The 16,876-nt window shown below is 41.8% G+C and overlaps 1 protein-coding gene across 2 annotated transcripts in view; it reads right to left on the bottom strand.

Moving 5' to 3' along the window:
- LOC109896544 (tubby-related protein 3) overlaps positions 1 to 14,176 on the bottom strand; it is a 40,432-nt gene extending 26,256 nt beyond the window's left edge. The window contains exon 1 of one of the 2 annotated variants that reach the window (XM_031797764.1): positions 14,044 to 14,176. In XM_031797764.1, the coding sequence (XP_031653624.1) occupies positions 14,044 to 14,063 (20 nt within the window). In that variant the 5' untranslated portion in view covers positions 14,064 to 14,176. Of the gene's footprint in view, positions 1 to 13,015; positions 13,846 to 14,043 lie in introns of those variants that run through there. The other variant, XM_031797763.1, reaches the window with a different exon arrangement.
- Between the last annotated feature and the right edge of the window lie 2,700 nt (positions 14,177 to 16,876).

Here is a 16,876-nt window from a genome sequence, read left to right as displayed (position 1 = left end):
CAGACCCCTCTCAGTTCCTCTATCACCCTACAGTACACATTTATGAGATATCAAGCACAGTGTGTGTGTGTGTGTGTGTGTGTGTGTGTGTGTGTGTGTGTGTGTGTGTGTGTGTGTGTGTGTGTGTGTGTGTGTGTGTGTGTGTGTGTGTGTGTGTGTGTGTGTGTGTGTGTGTGTGTACAATATGATCATGTCTAGGCTTGAGCGTGTGCCTACGTAGGCAGTGGCTGTAGACAGGCTGGGAGACACCACTCTTTACACGGTCCATGATGCTGTATCAGTCAGTCTAGGTGTATGATAGTCCAGCCACAGCTCTGGTAATGTATGGTGCTCCCAACCCGGTCCAGAGTCAGTCTGAAGGTCTACCTGAAGCTCCAACTACAACCCTGCTACCCTGCAGCCAGGAGGGAGTCCCAGCCCCACGCAGCTGAGGGTGAGGTCTCGGAGTAGGAGCCGTTGCCATGACGCCACACTTGAGGCTAGCCTCTGAACACAACACAGTGAACCCACAGGGATTTGTTAAGAGTCTAAATGTGGCGTGAGTTCATGACAAGACAAAATACTGGGAATAAAATCGCTAAACTTGGTCCTCTGACTTAGTTACATGTCCGTCTTTCTTCAGTTTCTAAGATGTATCAGATATATAGACTGATAGGCCACGTGCTAAAACTGGACATGACTGTATCGTAATAGCTAAAAATGCTTTCAGCAGAACTCCACAGACGCCATTTCCTCTGACTCAGAGGGAGATATTGCACATATCAAAACCGCAGACCATTCACACAAACTGAATTTAACACCAATTAGGAAAGTTTACGTTTTGTGAGCTTTAGCCTAGGCCCAGTATCTTAAGTAAAATATTCCAACACTTTTATTTTGACAGAAAATGCCAGAACATGGAATTTGCTTAGTCATAGCAAAATGAACCAAACGGTTTCTTGTCAATGTGAAACCACATTATTCTGGTTTTCTGCCTTTCTACATAGGCTCTTCTTACATGCTCCTTGAATCCGTGAAAGTAGAGCGGTTTCTGGATGACAACCACAGTTACTCCCAATTACCAGAAGTATAAACAAACAACCCTCTCATTCCTTAAACTGGCAAGAAATGGGGGACCTTGATCCTGTTGCTAGGAGACCACAGGACCTTTAAGTCATATCGTCTTCTGTTTGTGTACGTGTGTTTGCATGCGCGTGCCAGCGAAGGGAAAATGGCATTCTCCTAAGCTGAGGGCAATCTGGGGAATGATTCACCTGAGAGTAATTAAACACTGTCAAAACAAATGATGGAAACAAGAGCTAAGTGTAGACTGGTCAGCATTCGAAGCACCGCCTTACATCCATATAACAATGACGAAAACCCAAAGACCGGAACTACAGAAGCTCGTTATCTCATGCATCCCATTGAGTCACGGCAGATTCTTCGGTCTACACGCAGAATCGGCCCACGGGAGATTAGGTAGGCTAAAATGATGTAGCCTACATGATACAGTTGAGAACCAGCCTACATATTGCAAATACCAGATTTGTTTCTCTGTCTATCAGTCCCTGAGTCAAATGGGTGGATTGTCCAAGCCACTGAGGAGGCATGTGTTCAGAATGTGCTGGAAAACAGGAAGTAAATTGCACTTCATTTTCTACCCTGTTGAAACGGCTTTCTCACCCACAGGTCTTGTACAGTTAGATACTTGAGGTCCAGCTGGTTTGTTATAGGTCTGCTGAGCCATTGTGAAATAGGGATACAACAACCACACCTTCATGGAAAGGGAATTACTGATACTGATTTAAGACACATTGAATTAAACCAGGAACCTTTTCCTACAGCAGACTGAATGGTAACTGATTTTGAGTGAGACTGTGAGTGCATGATTATCTTTGGTCACCGACCATGATAATCGTGTGCACTATACCTTACAGACACCCTGATTTTCATTTGTCCATCCATGCGCTTGTTCAGTAGTTTCATGTGCTGCATTTTTCCCTCCACTCTGAGGTTTGTGGTATCAGCCTCAGATGCTGCTGTGTTAAGGTCCCTTTCCACCCCTCTGTTCAGCTCTTAAAACAGACACTCGCATCCTCTGCCACCCAAGCATGAAACCCACAGCAGAGAGAGAAGGGAGCCTCAGTTGCCCTTACGGAGAAAGAGAGAAGGATAGGCTACTGGAAAGGGCTTGAGAGATAGGTGAGATGTTTTACATGCCAGGATTGCAGCTGTGCTATCTGTGTGCATGACTGCTGGACACAAACAAACAGTGTCTGGGTGTTTGGGGGGCTATAGGACAGGTCATTTGCAAATTATATTATACAAATATTACATTTTGAAGTTGTGTTTTATTACTGTGTAGGCGACTTGTTCTTATAGGCTAAATGTTTTTTCTTTTTTTTAATGATATTCATTTACGATTTACGAGCAGGGATGAAGACGCAATGGGCAATGTTTTGCTTTTCGATAAAACCCATCTTGCTGATATAAGAACAGCCAATGCATATGGATGGTTCCGACCTAGAATATGTGGACATCTATAAGTACCTAGGTGTCTGGCTAGACTGTAAACTTTCCTTCCAGACTCATATTAAACATCTCCGATCCAAAATCAAATCTAGAGTCGGCTTTCTATTTCGCAACAAAGCCTCCTTCACTCACGCCGCCAAACTTACCCGAGGAAAACTGACTATCCTACCGATCCTCGACTTCGGCGATGTCATCTACAAAATAGCTTCCAATACTCTACTCAACAAACTAGATGCAGTTTATCACAGTGCCATCCGTTTTGTTACTAAAGCACCTTATACCACCCACCACTGCGATCTGTATGCTCTAGTAGGCTGGCCCTCACTACATATTCGTCACCAGACCCACTGGCTCCAGATCATCTACAAGTCCATGCTAGGTAAAGCTCCGCCTTATCTCAGTTCACTGGTCACGATGGCAACACCCACCCGTAGCACGCGCTCCAGCAGGTGTATCTCACTGATCATCCCTAAAGCCAACACCTCATTTGGCCGCCTTTCCTTCCAGTTCTCTGCTGCCTGTGACTGGAACGAATTGCAAAAATCGCTGAAGTTGGAGACTTTTATTTCCCTCACCAACTTTAAACATCTGCTATCTGAGCAGCTAACCGATCGCTGCAGCTGTACATAGTCCATCAATAAAAACATATGGGGATGGGGTAGGTAAATTGGGTGGGCTATTTACAGATGTACATAGTCCATCTGTTAATAGCCCACCCAATTTACCTACCCCATCCCCATATGTTTTTATTTATTTACTTTTCTGCTCTTGTGCACACCAGTATCTCTACTTGCACATGATCATCTGATCATTTATCACTCCAGTGTAAATCTGCTAAATTGTAATTATTCGCCTACCTCCTCATGCCTTTTGCACACAATGTACATAGACTTTTTTTTCTACTGTGTTATTGACTTGTTTATTGTTTACTCCATGTGTAACTATGTGTTGTTATCTGTTCACACTGCTATGCTTTATCTTGGCCAGGTCGCCGTTGTAAATGAGAACTTGTTCTCAACTAGCCTACCTAGTTAAATAAAGGTGAAAGAAATAAATAACTTTAAAAAATAATAATAATAATAATAAATAAATATGGATGTCCGGTAAATTTCTCAAACATCCGCTAAATTAAAATCTTGCCGGTCACGGTGTCCGCCGCCTAATTTTCCTAATGGAAACCCTGCCCAGGCTACATTTCTGTTCCTTACACTAATCCTCTACACACATCCTCTGAAAGAATACACAAGCAGATTACATCAAACAATCACAGTCCACATTGCAGCAATAGAACAGGAAAGGGTGGGAACTGCCCTCTGATTTTATTCTCCTCTCAGAGTAAAAATTGACCTATAGATTTCACATTTTTTTCTGCAGAGTTAACAGTAGAGGTCGAACGATAATGATTTTTCAATACCGATACCGATACCGATTATTGGATGAACAAAAAAAGCCGATACCGATCAATCGGACGATTTTTTTTACATTTATTTGTAATAATGACAATTACAACAATACTGAATTAACACTTATTTTAACTTAATATAATACATCAATAAAATCAATTTAGCCTAAAAAAAAATGAAACTGGTCCAATTTGGTTTAAATAATGCAAAAACAAAGTGTTGGAGAAGAAAGTAAAAGTGCAATATGTGCCATGTAAGAAAGCTAACGTTTAAGTTCCTTGCTCAGAACATGAGAACATATGAAAGCTGGTGGTTCAATTTAACATGAGTCTTCAATATTCCCAGGTAAGAAGTTTTAGGTTGTAGTTATTATAGGAATTATAGGACTATTTCCCTCTACACCATTTGTATTTCATTAACCTTTGACTATTGGATGTTCTTATAGGCACTTTAGTATTGCCAGTGTAACAGTATAGCTTCCGTCCCTCTCCTCACTCCTCCCTGGGCTCGAACCAGGAACACAACGACAACAGACACCCTCGAAGCAGCGTTACCCATGCAGAGCAAGGGGAACAACCACTCCAAGTCTCAGAGTGAGTGACGTTTGAAACTCTATTAGCGCGCACCCCACTAACTAGCTATCCGGAAACTATCATCTCGAAAACAAGACGTTTTTTCTTTCAGTGAAATACAGAACCGTTCCGTATTTTATCTAACGGGTGGCATCCATTAGTCTAAATATTCCTGTTACATTGCACAACCTTCAATGTTATGTCATAATTACATAAAATTCTGTCAAATTGGGCGGCCCAAACTGTTGCATATAAACTGCGTGCAATGAACGCAAGAGAAGTGACACAATTTCACCTGGTTAATATTGCCTGCTAACCTGGATTTCTTTTAGCTAAATATGCAGGTTTAAAAATATATACTTCTGTGTATTGATTTTAAGAAAGTTATTGATGTTCATGGTTAGGTACACATTGGAGCAACGATACACACTGCATCGATTATATGCAACGCAGGACACGCTAGATAAACTAGTAATATCATCAACCATGTGTAATTAACTAGTGATTATGATTGATTGGTTGTTTTTTGTAATATAAGTTTAATGCTAGCTAGCAACTTACCTTGGCTTACTGTATTCGCATAACAGGCAGTCTCCTCGTGGAGTGCAACGAGAGGCAGGTGGTTAGAGCGTTGGACTAGTTAACTGGTTGCAAGATTGAATCCCCGAGCTGACACGGTGAAAATCTGTCATTCTGCCCCTGAACGAGGCAGTTAACCCACCATTCCTAGGCCGTCATTGAAAATAAGAATGTGTTCTTAACTGACTTGCCTTGTTAAATAAAGATTAAATAAAGGAGTAAAAAAAGATCGCCGTCCCTAAACACAGATTTCCGATTGTTATGAAAACTTGATATCGACCCTAATTAATTGGCCATTCCGATTAATCGGTTGACCTCTAGTTAACAGTAACCTCTTACGCACACAGCACCATGCTCTACTCTCAGGGCACCTCTGGTCAGCACAGTCCTAATGCACAGACATCAAACAGACATCAATAGGAGTGCTGGGGGACCATAGGGAGAGTTGATTTCCCTCAGACAAGCCATTACATTAAGCACAGTGCCCTCAGTTCTGAAACTGATTGAAAAGCTAGAGTAAGACGAGGCAGGGAGAGGCCATCATTGAAAATAAGAATTTGTTCTTAACTGACTTGCCTAGTTAAATAAAGGCTAAAAAAAATAAATTAAAAAAAATGTCAGTGTTTCCCCTGTATTCATAAAATGTTTTCAGTGTAAACTTAAACGACTAAAACCAATTATAAAGTATGCAGAAAAGATAATGAGGATACATATTTTTAAATAAGATAATCATTGAACTATTGATTTTGTTATAATGTTTGAGTCACTCAGATAGCATAAGAACACAGCATAAGCCATTGGCAAAATGTGTAGAATTGCATGAAATTTGCTTAAAGATAGCTGTCCAGTGTTTCCAGATTAATATGACCTATAATGAATTACAATATGAGTAAAATAGTTTTCCTTCCAAAAAAAATGTAATTAAGTATGCACAGCAGCTTTTCTGTGTTGGAATGGTTTAGGCGTACCCCAAAAACAGAATGGTGTGGGCATATTCCGGCCATTAAAAAAATGTTATACAAGTAGACCGCTGATTGGTCAGCTCAACCTCGTTAGGAGTATTACATCATACTCCACGAGGAAATAGCAAGCTCCAATTTATGGTTTGGCCACAAATACGAGTATAGGATGAGTCAACAACATTATTTCAATATGAGAATAGTATATAACAGAATATTACATTTTAAAAGTGAGATTTTCACTGGACAGTTACTTTAAAACTGCACATTTTCCCTCAGTCCCATGGCAAAATGTGTAGAATTGTAGGAAAGGATTAGCAAGTTACTAGAGTAAAGTCAGCATAAATATGGAAAACATCAGATCATGATAGAAATTTAATTTGGTGTTAACAGGTTACGCTAGCTAGCTAACACTACTTTAATTTGCTCATCAAAAGAACCATCAACTCGGGTAGAAAGTTGTCAGCACCTGATTCGTCATCAGCTCAACAGTATAGCTATCATTTAGCCATTATAGCTAACCATCTTTTTCTGCCCCCGGTGGGAAAATGTCGATGTGGCTGTAATTTATGCTTTGGCCACAAATTCAAGTACAGGACGAGTCAACAACATTATTTTGTAGTTAACAGAATATAAACTTTTTAAAGTGAGATTTTCTCTGGCCAGTTACCATAAAACTGCTAATGTTATCTCATCCCCATGGCAAAATGTTTAGAATAGCATGAAACTAGCTATAAAACTGTAAAATGTTTTCTCCACCATATTTCAATAAGCATTTTTCTACGTCTGGCCATGCTTTCCACCTGGCTACTCCTACCCCGGACAACAGCACTGCACCCCCAACAGCGACTCGCCCAAGCCTTCCCCATTTCTCCTTCTCCCAAATCCATTCAGCTGATGTTCTGAAAGAGCTGCAAAATCTGGACCCCTACAAATCAGCCGGGCTAGACAATCTGGACCCTTTCTTTCTAAAATTATCTGCCGAAATTGTTGCCACCCCTATTACTAGCCTGTTCAACCTCTCTTTCGTGTCGTCTGAGATTCCCAAAGATTGGAAAGCAGCTGCGGTCATCCCCCTCTTCAAAGGGGGGGACACTCTTGACCCAAACTGCTACAGACCTATATCTATCCTACCATGCCTTTCTAAGGTCTTCGAAAGCCAAGTCAACAAACAGATTACCGACCATTTCGAATCTCACCATACCTTCTCTGCTATGCAATCTGGTTTCAGAGCTGGTCATGGGTGCACCTCAGCCACGCTCAAGGTCCTAAACGATATCTTAACCGCCATCGATAAGAAACATTACTGTGCAGCCGTATTCATTGATCTGGCCAAGGCTTTCGACTCTGTCAATCACCATATCCTCATCGGCAGACTCGACAGCCTTGGTTTCTCAAATGATTGCCTCGCCTGGTTCACCAACTACTTCTCTGATAGAGTTCAGTGTGTCAAATCGGAGGGTCTGCTGTCCGGACCTCTGGCAGTCTCTATGGGGGTGCCACAGGGTTCAATTCTTGGACCGACTCTCTTCTCTGTATACATCAATGAGGTCGCTCTTGCTGCTGGTGAGTCCCTGATCCACCTCTACGCAGACGACACCATTCTGTATACTTCCGGCCCTTCTTTGGACACTGTGTTAACAACCCTCCAGGCAAGCTTCAATGCCATACAACTCTCCTTCCGTGGCCTCCAATTGCTCTTAAATACAAGTAAAACTAAATTCATGCTCTTCAACCGATCGCTACCTGCACCTACACGCCTGTCCAACATCACTACTCTGGACGGCTCTGACTTAGAATACGTGGACAACTACAAATACTTAGGTGTCTGGTTAGACTGTAAACTCTCCTTCCAGACCCATATCAAACATCTCCAATCCAAAGTTAAATCTAGAATTGGCTTCCTATTTCGCAACAAAGCATCCTTCACTCATGCTGCCAAACATACCCTTGTAAAACTGACCATCCTACCAATCCTCGACTTTGGCGATGTCATTTACAAAATAGCCTCCAATACCCTACTCAACAAATTGGATGCAGTCTATCACAGTGCAATCCGTTTTATCACCAAAGCCCCATATACTACCCACCATTGTGACCTGTACGCTCTCGTTGGCTGGCCCTCGCTTCATACTCGTCGCCAAACCCACTGGCTCCATGTCATCTACAAGACCCTGCTAGGTAAAGTCCCCCCTTATCTCAGCTCGCTGGTCACCATAGCATCTCCCACCTGTAGCACACGCTCCAGCAGGTATATCTCTCTAGTCACCCCCAAAACCAATTATTTCTTTGGCCGCCTCTCCTTCCAGTTCTCTGCTGCCAATGACTGGAACGAACTACAAAAATCTCTGAAACTGGAAACACTTATCTCCCTCACTAGCTTTAAGCACCAACTGTCAGAGCAGCTCACAGATTACTGCACCTGTACATAGCCCACCTATAATTTAGCCCAAACAACTACCTCTTTCCCAACTGTATTTAATTTTTATTTATTTATTTATTTTGCTCCTTTGCACCCCATTATTTTTATTTCTACTTTGCACATTCTTCCATTGCAAAACTACCATTCCAGTATTTTACTTGCTATATTGTATTTACTTTGCCATCATGGCCTTTTTTGCCTTTACCTCCCTTCTCACCTCATTTGCTCACATTGTATATAGACTTGTTTATACTGCATTATTGACTGTATGTTTGTTTTTACTCCATGTGTAACTCTGTGTCGTTTTATCTGTCGAATCCTAGAGGAAACACTGTATTTATTTATTTTATTTCACCTTTATTTAACCAGGTAGGCCAGTTGAGAACAAGTTCTCATTTATAACTGAGACCTGGCCAAGATAAACGCAAAGCATTGCGACAAAAACAAAACAGAGTTACACATAAACAACAGTACAGTCAATAACAGAAAATAAAATAAAAATAGAAAAATCTATGTACCGTGTGTGCAAATATAGAAGCGTAGGGAGGTAGAGGCGAAAATAATTACAATTTAGCATTAATACTGTAGTGATAGATGTGCAGATGATGATGTGCAAGTAGAGATACTGGGGTGCAAGAGGGTAAGTAAAAATATAGGGATGAGGTAGTCGGGTGTGCCATTTACAGACTGGCTGTGTACAGGTACAGTGATCGGTAAGCTGCTCTGACAGCTGATGTTTAAAGTTAGAGAGGGAGATATAAGACTCCAGCTTCAGAGATTTTTGAAATTTGTTCCAGTCATTGGCAGCAGAGAACTGGAATGAAAGGCGGCCAAAGGAAGTGTTGGCTTTGGGATGATCAGTGGAATATACCTGCTGGAGCGCGTGCTATGGGTGGGTGTTGCTATGGTGACCAGTGAGCTGAGATAAGGTGCGGCTTTACCTAGCAAAGACCTATAGGCTGACTACACCGCTCGTGTCGCGTGCATGAGCTTTGCAAAATAAATGTATAAATCTATATTATTCAATCATTGCACCCACACTGCTCACGCATCTGCGTTGCCAAGGGCTAAAATAGAAGTCAGTTCTATTTGTAACGCAGATCGCGCTGCAAGTCCTGCCTCTCCCATCTACTCATTGGTTTATAGAAGCAGGTACCAACGTGCCATTTCCTCATTGTTTATACCCACGTGGGTGACTGAAAGACGAACAAGGTTAGTGGTGGTAATGCACCTAATTTATGAAAGTTGCCAATCGCAATATAATGTCAAGAGAAGAAAAGGCCTAGGAGAGATGACTAGAAACAATTCGGCTGACCTTGTGCATTTCAGGTAAAATAACAACTCAATGTTTATATCCCAGGACAAATTAGCTAGCAACAGCAAGCTAGCTAAATAGGTCAAATTAGCTAGCAAGTGCAAGCTAGCTAGCTAAATTGCCATAAATGTTTAATGCTTTTCGACCTGTCCCCAAATTAATGTAATTGGTTCAGTTTGTTTTGATATTTTAACCTGCGTGTCGTGATCGCGTTTGGTGTTGGGGACAAAATAAATGTATGCACGATGGCGCACGTGCTCAGACGGTTTGGGTTCCATGTTATAGATGACCTGGAGCCAGTGGGTTTGACGACGGATATGTATGTAGTGAGGGCCAGCCAGCGAGAGCATGCAGGTCACAGTGGTGGGTAGTAAATGGGGCTTTGGTAATAAAACGGATGGCACTGTGATAGACTACATCCAGTTTGCTGAGTAGAGTGTTGGGGGCTATTTTGTAAATGACATCGCCAAAGTCGAGGATCGGGAGTATAGTCGGTTTTACAAGGGTATGTTCGGCGGCATGAGTTGAAGCGCATATACTTAGTTTTACTAGCATTTATAAGCAGTTGGAGGCCACAGAAGGAGTGTTGTATGGCATTGAAGCTCGTTTGGAGGTTTGTTACCACAGTCCAAGAAACAAGCTGAAGTTATACCTCTGTATAAGAAGGGGATAAAGTCTGACCCTGGGAATTATAGGCCTGTATCTATCCAATGGTAATATCAAAGATCCTGGAGAGAATTGTACATGAGCAAATGTATGAATATGTTAACAAACAGGGTCTAATGTATGATTTTCAATCGGGTTTAAAAAAAAAACATGCTCCACTGATTCATGTCTACTTTACTTGACTGACTTCACAGGAAAGAGATTGATGAGGGAAATCTGTGTGCAATGGTACTGCTTGACCTACAGAAGGCCTTTGATAGTTAACCACTGTCTCCTAATTTCCAAACTGGAGGCACTGGGGTTAAGCAGTATCCCTCTAGGCTGGGTAAAGTCCTATTTATCAGGAAGGGAGCAAGTAGTAGAGGTTAATGGTTCACTGTCTCAGGCAAAACCAATGAGTTGTGGCGTTCCGCAGGGGAGCGTGCTTGGGCCTCTGCTGTTTTATTGTATATTAACGATACGAAAGATGCTTGTTCTTGCCGTCTTTTTCTTTATGCGGATGACTCTACACTTCTGGTGTCTCATAAAAAAGTAAAACTATGTTGGAGAGCATACTTAGCACAGAGCTTACTAACATTAGCAAATGGCTTTGGAGATAATAAGCTATCTCTGCACTTAGGGAATACTGAAGCAATTATTTGGGGATCCAGACCTAAATTGTGTAGGTCGGGGGTTAGGTGCTGACTACTAAAACCTCTGTTAGCTACTTGGGATGTATCCTTGATGGAAGCTTGGGATGTGTGAACATGGCCAATAAGGTGCTAGGGAAGGTTAATGCCAGGACTAAGTTTTTGGCTAGAAAGTCCAAGCTGCTTGATAAGGACTCCATGAAAGTGCTAGCTATTGCCCTCATTCAATGCCATTTCGACCATGCTAGTACTTCCTGGGTTGGGGGCTTATCTAAACTTATGAAGGGGAAGCTCCAGATAGCCCAGAATAAGCTGATCATGGTAGTATTGAAGGTGAGTCCACGTACTCATAGGCAGGAGCTGCTTTCAGGAACTAAACTGGCTGCCTGTTGAGGCCGGGGTGTCCCAGATTAGACTAGGTTTGGTTTACAGGAGTATTTATGGTCCTGCGCCCAGATATCTAAGTGATTACTTTCCTCGTGTTAGGGATGCACACAATCACAGCACCAGATCAGGTGTTGCTGATGTGTGCTTATACAGGTTCAGGAGTAATGCTGGGAAAAGTACTTTCTTATATACTGGAGCCTCAGAATGGAATGAGTTGCCTCTGTCTATAAAAACATAGTCCTCTCTGGACAGCTTTAAAAAGAAAGTAAAAATATGTTTGATGTCTTCTGTGCCCATATGAATATGATGTAACTGGAATGATGAGATAGGTGTGTTTTTGTTTTATTATTTCACTGACGTACTGTGTTTGATCTTGTCTAGCCATCTTGTCTCAAAAGGACCACAATGGAAATAAGTCCCAGACTTTATTGTGTGTTATCCTCTATGATTTTATTCATGAGCATGTAAGGCTTTTAAGTTTTATATGTGCTTGTTTTTTTAAATGGTCAAATTAATAAGCTAAACTAAACTAAAAAGGGCCAGATGTATACAGAATGGTGTCGTCTGCATAGAGGTGGATCAGAAAATCACCAGCAGCAAGAGCGACATCATTGATATATACAGAGAAAAGAGTCGGCCCGAGAATTGAACCCTGTGGCACCCCCATAGAGACTTCCAGAGGTCCGGACAACAGGCCCTCCGATTTCACACACTGAACTCTGAGAAGTAGTTGGTGAACCAGACGAGGCAGTCATTTGAGAAGCCAAGGCTATTGAGTCTGCCATAAGAATGCGGTGATTGACAGAGTCAAAAGCCTTGGCCAGGATGATGAAGACGGCTACACAGTACTGTCTTTTATCAATGGCGGTTATTATATCGTTTAGGACCTTGAGAGTGGCTGAGGTGCACCCATGACCAGCTCGGAAACCAGATTGCATAATTCTTGTGTCAACATGTTTGCCTATTAATTGTCCTGAGCCCTTTTCAACAGTGTGTATTAATGTCACAAAGGGAATAGCCAATAATATTGTTTGTTGTGGGTGCAATGGTATTGCAACATTCGTAGGCACTCTTTAAAAAGCAAAGACTGTGGAATTCTCTATAGCCTCCAGATAGTCACATAACATTCAGCCATACTACATTCCAATCCACAATAATATGGGGGAGGAGTGTCATTATTTTGACCAGAAATGCACAGCATAAGGAAAATGATTGCTTGTGAAATAAGCATTAAGAATCCCTAAATGACACTCAAATTAACAGGGTGAAATGAAGTTGCATAAAGCAGGGTCATAAACAGTATAAAGTCAATTGTAATTTTAATGAAAAGTTGTCATGACTGTGTTTATGACAGCTGATTCTGTTATGCAGAAGGGTTCAGGTAGTGTTAAATAATAATCATACTCTGACTGACATATTGTAATTTGTCTATTGCCTCCATGTAGCATATCACATAACTATCACATCCTTAACCACGAACTGAACCATCCAACACCCTATTCAACATCGGATTGTCCCCATGTTGGCCACAGAGCCATACAATCATTATCCTATGACATTAGCTTGATTCACCTGCTTTTGTTGATGTTGTTCATCCTGTCACTTCTTCCGTTTCGGGAGACTTCTTTGGTGGTGACCGTGCCGAGTGATGTTGCCAAGATTGCCCCCCTCATAGGCCCTAATACTGTATTTTTTAGCAAGCAGCATGCTATAGTACCCACATTTATGCGGTGCCGTCTCCAAGGACAATGGCGCAAGCTCCTATGACAAAGCCACAGTAACTCGAGAAATCGAGTATAATATATTCCCCATCTGATGGCTTTCGTGACGCAATAATGTAACGTTAGCAACCCAACATATTCAAGACTTGAGCCTTGCCAGATGTTTATAACGTCGTTATAGCTCCGTTGTCAACATGCATGTTCATACAATTTTGACATTTTTCAGATGGAACGTTGTAGCTAGCTAACAAGTTAACATTTTAAAAATACTCTCTCATTTTCAAACACATTACTGTTACAAAACATGAATCAAAAAGTTTACGAGCAATCCATGAAGAATTGTGTGCTTTCTGCTTAAACCGTTAACACGCACGCTAACGTTAGCTAGCTAACAATCGATTGAGTTTTCCTAGCTACAATTCACTGACCAGCTCATGCTTCCTTTTCGTGATAAAACGATGCCCAAATCGTTAAAAATAAGCGTTTAACTCTGCTTGATTCCTGACAAGAAAAATCGAATAGTTAGCTACATTTAAAGTTGTGAAAAATATGTATTTTAGTTTGTGCTTGGTATTATCTTCCATGATTGATTTACCACTCAGCCTCTGTTCTAGTCTCTTCACGGAGCACGCTATCTTGAGGCAAGCAAGAAACGTTAGCTAGCTAGCCTAACATTAGCCAAACTAGCATCAGTCTTCTCGAGCAGCAGTGCCTTCTGAAAAAGTTAAGTGACAGACCAGTCTCGCGCACCACCCACCAGACACACTTCGCCCATCAAATTTGGTCACCGCATGTCTATATAATATCATGGGCAAAGAACTATATGAACTATCTATATAAGAACTATCTATATATATATTATTTATTTTTTAAACTTACCTTATGCTGTAGTAACTCATGTTTATCCACGGTTGCTATGGATCCCAGCTGGTGGTGGCCTCCTGGTGCAGCAGACAACTTTCCTTGACACGCTTGGAAAATTGTTCCCCACAGCCCTAGTTACCACACATGACTACAACACAGTGTTGCCAACTCCTCAGTAAGGAAAGTAGCTATTGGCTGTCCTAGAAGTCGCTAAATGACGCCATCGCCTAATTTGCATAATTGGCCATGTGCATGTAATTGTGATGGATGCTGTAGGAGAGAGGAATAAAGTCGTGGGAGAGACAAAAAGTTGGTAAAAAACACCCTGGATATGTTTAGAACTACAAAATAACTTCCTAAGAAGCAATGCAGCTTGGTTGGGTAGTGTTTCGGAGGACACATGGCTGTCCACCTTCGTCTCTCCGGAGCCCCTATGGGAGTTGTAGTGATTAGACAAGACAGTAACTACTAACAATTGGATACCACGAAATTTGGGAGAAAAAGGGGGTAGAAAAAAAAAAAAGATTATAGTTTTTTTTATGTCACAATTCCAACCCTCCTCCTTTATCTGGACTTGGGACCGGCAAAAGTGACCCAAAAGAGAAACTGGCGGAGTTACTTAGTTGTTTATTTAATTTTTTTGTTTTAGTTTTTTTAGTTTAGTTTTCTTAATTTGATTTGGTTTTTAACCTTAGGGTCTTAGGAGGCTACAACAAGTCACAGTAAAACATGAACATTTTTAACCATAACATTTTTTACATTTTTAATTGTATACAATCTACATTATCAATCTAAATGGACCAAAAAGAGACAATAGAAAAAACTGTCAATGTGAGAAAATGATGGTAACTAGTCTGGCCCTAATTCAGGTTAATAGTTTTTTTTTTTACAGACCCGCCTCCACACACACACAGGCTGTGCTGGCTCACAGAAAGAGTGGGTCATTGTCATTTTGGTCAGGGCTCTCTATGGCAGGTTCAGCAACTGAGGGAGCTGACTTAAATAAGTAAGCAGCTGATGTGCCAAAAAGCTGCAAAACATTATCAGGCAGCTGGTGCTCATAGCAAGCCTCACCAGACAGCTTCAGTCCATATCGACTGTACAGGATGGAGTTAAGGGTCTGCAAGGACATCCGATTTCTAAGTTCGCTTTTTACCACACTCATCTGGCTGAATACACTCTCGACTTCAGCAAGGACAACACAGACACAGCAGCCATGGCAAGTTCTTGAAACGGGTTGATATCAGCTGCATCCCTGAACTTTCAAATCTCACTCCAGAAGCCCAGTGTGTTTTTTGTCTCATTCCATTTACTAAGATGGATGGCATACCATTGCTGGACAATCTTGTCTATCTCCGCATTTGAGTCGCCAAGGACCGTGGCTATTTTTTTTCTTCTCCAGGACTCTTATTGTGCTTTATAGTTTCCTCCACATTGAAAACTGACATGTACTGCAATGCTTCGATGTTGTCTGACAGTCTCACCCTCAACTCATTAGTGAGGGAGATGGTGAAGGCTACACACCGCTTTCTGACATTGTTTTTATCCTCAGGTGCAAGGTGGAACTCAGCTGCCTTTGACTCAAAAGGGTAACCAAGGTACGGTTTGGGACTGATGTATCCATCTATTGGCCCTTTGAGTACATCAACATTTGCCAGTGGATTCAGCATCCTGCTGCTCACAGACTTGATCAGGCGAACCAAGCTGTCAAGTAGCTTAAGAGGATCTACTTGCTCTCCTCTTTGAGGATCACTGTACATAGAGTAGAAAACCTCAGCCATGTAGCAGTGTTCACTGGACTTGGTGACTGTGAAATGCAGCCTAAGCTCCTCCCACTGGTCCAAAATGCGTGAAACCGTGGGTTCAATGGAGAGCCAACATGCGGCACACACCTTGGTTATCTGTAAAGGTTTCTCCCCACAGTTGATTGTCTCATATATGGCCTTGTAGGCCTCCCTGCGCTTTGGAGACACTGAAAACCAGTTATAAGTCTCTCATACCAAGTACTCCACACTACGGGGATGGTGTTATTGGAAGCATGACTTACAGCAAGCTGCAGAGTGGCACACACAGCGAATAAGAACCAGATATTTGAGGCCATACTCCTCCTTCAGCACTTTATGGACCCCATTGTTAATCCCCGTCATAACAGAGGCATTGTCAGTCCCTATCCCCAGGAGTTTCTCTTTTTTAAGACAACACTTCTCGAGGAAAGCCACAACAGCACAGGCTATAGATTTAGCATCTCCTCACTCCAACTCAACAACCCCCAGAAATGTTGATAGTTGTCTGCTTGGTGTCACTACCCCCAGGTACGTAGAAACACTTGCATCCGTGTACTCATCGAGGAGGAGGCTGAAACGCTGGTCACCCACATCTGCGACCAACTTTTTCAGAAAGTATGGTGCTAGAACACCGTTAATCATTTCTGTGCACTTTGAAGTGGATAGCAGCAGCGGAGTCTGAGAAAGTAGCTCTACATGCTTCTCCAATGTGATCACATGCCAGCATGGAACAGTGTTCAGCGATTTTTTGCAGAGTACATTTTTTAAATCATAAATGGCAGCTTGTTTTGGGTGGAACTGTTATAAGGCTTTGCCTTTTGAGTATGTTTTTGAGTTGTCATGTGTTTTTTTTACATCACTAAGTTTGGCGTAGAAATCAGCCTTACAATACAGCCAGTATGCCCGTGTATCATCTCCAATAACCGGCTTCAACCAGCCTTTGAATTCAGGTTTTAATTCCCACTCCTTTCTGTATTTTTGAGTGTACAGTTTAGACTGAGACATGATGTGCTAGCCAGCTAGATGTTTAGCTTATGTCACAGTGAGGCACACACACAGTGGAC

This window comes from Oncorhynchus kisutch, linkage group LG19 (assembly GCF_002021735.2).
Source record: "Oncorhynchus kisutch isolate 150728-3 linkage group LG19, Okis_V2, whole genome shotgun sequence".
In the NCBI taxonomy this organism is placed as follows: domain Eukaryota; kingdom Metazoa; phylum Chordata; class Actinopteri; order Salmoniformes; family Salmonidae; genus Oncorhynchus; species Oncorhynchus kisutch.
The sequence above is the reverse complement of the archived record's forward strand: the minus strand, read 5'-3'. Positions and strand labels throughout refer to the sequence as shown.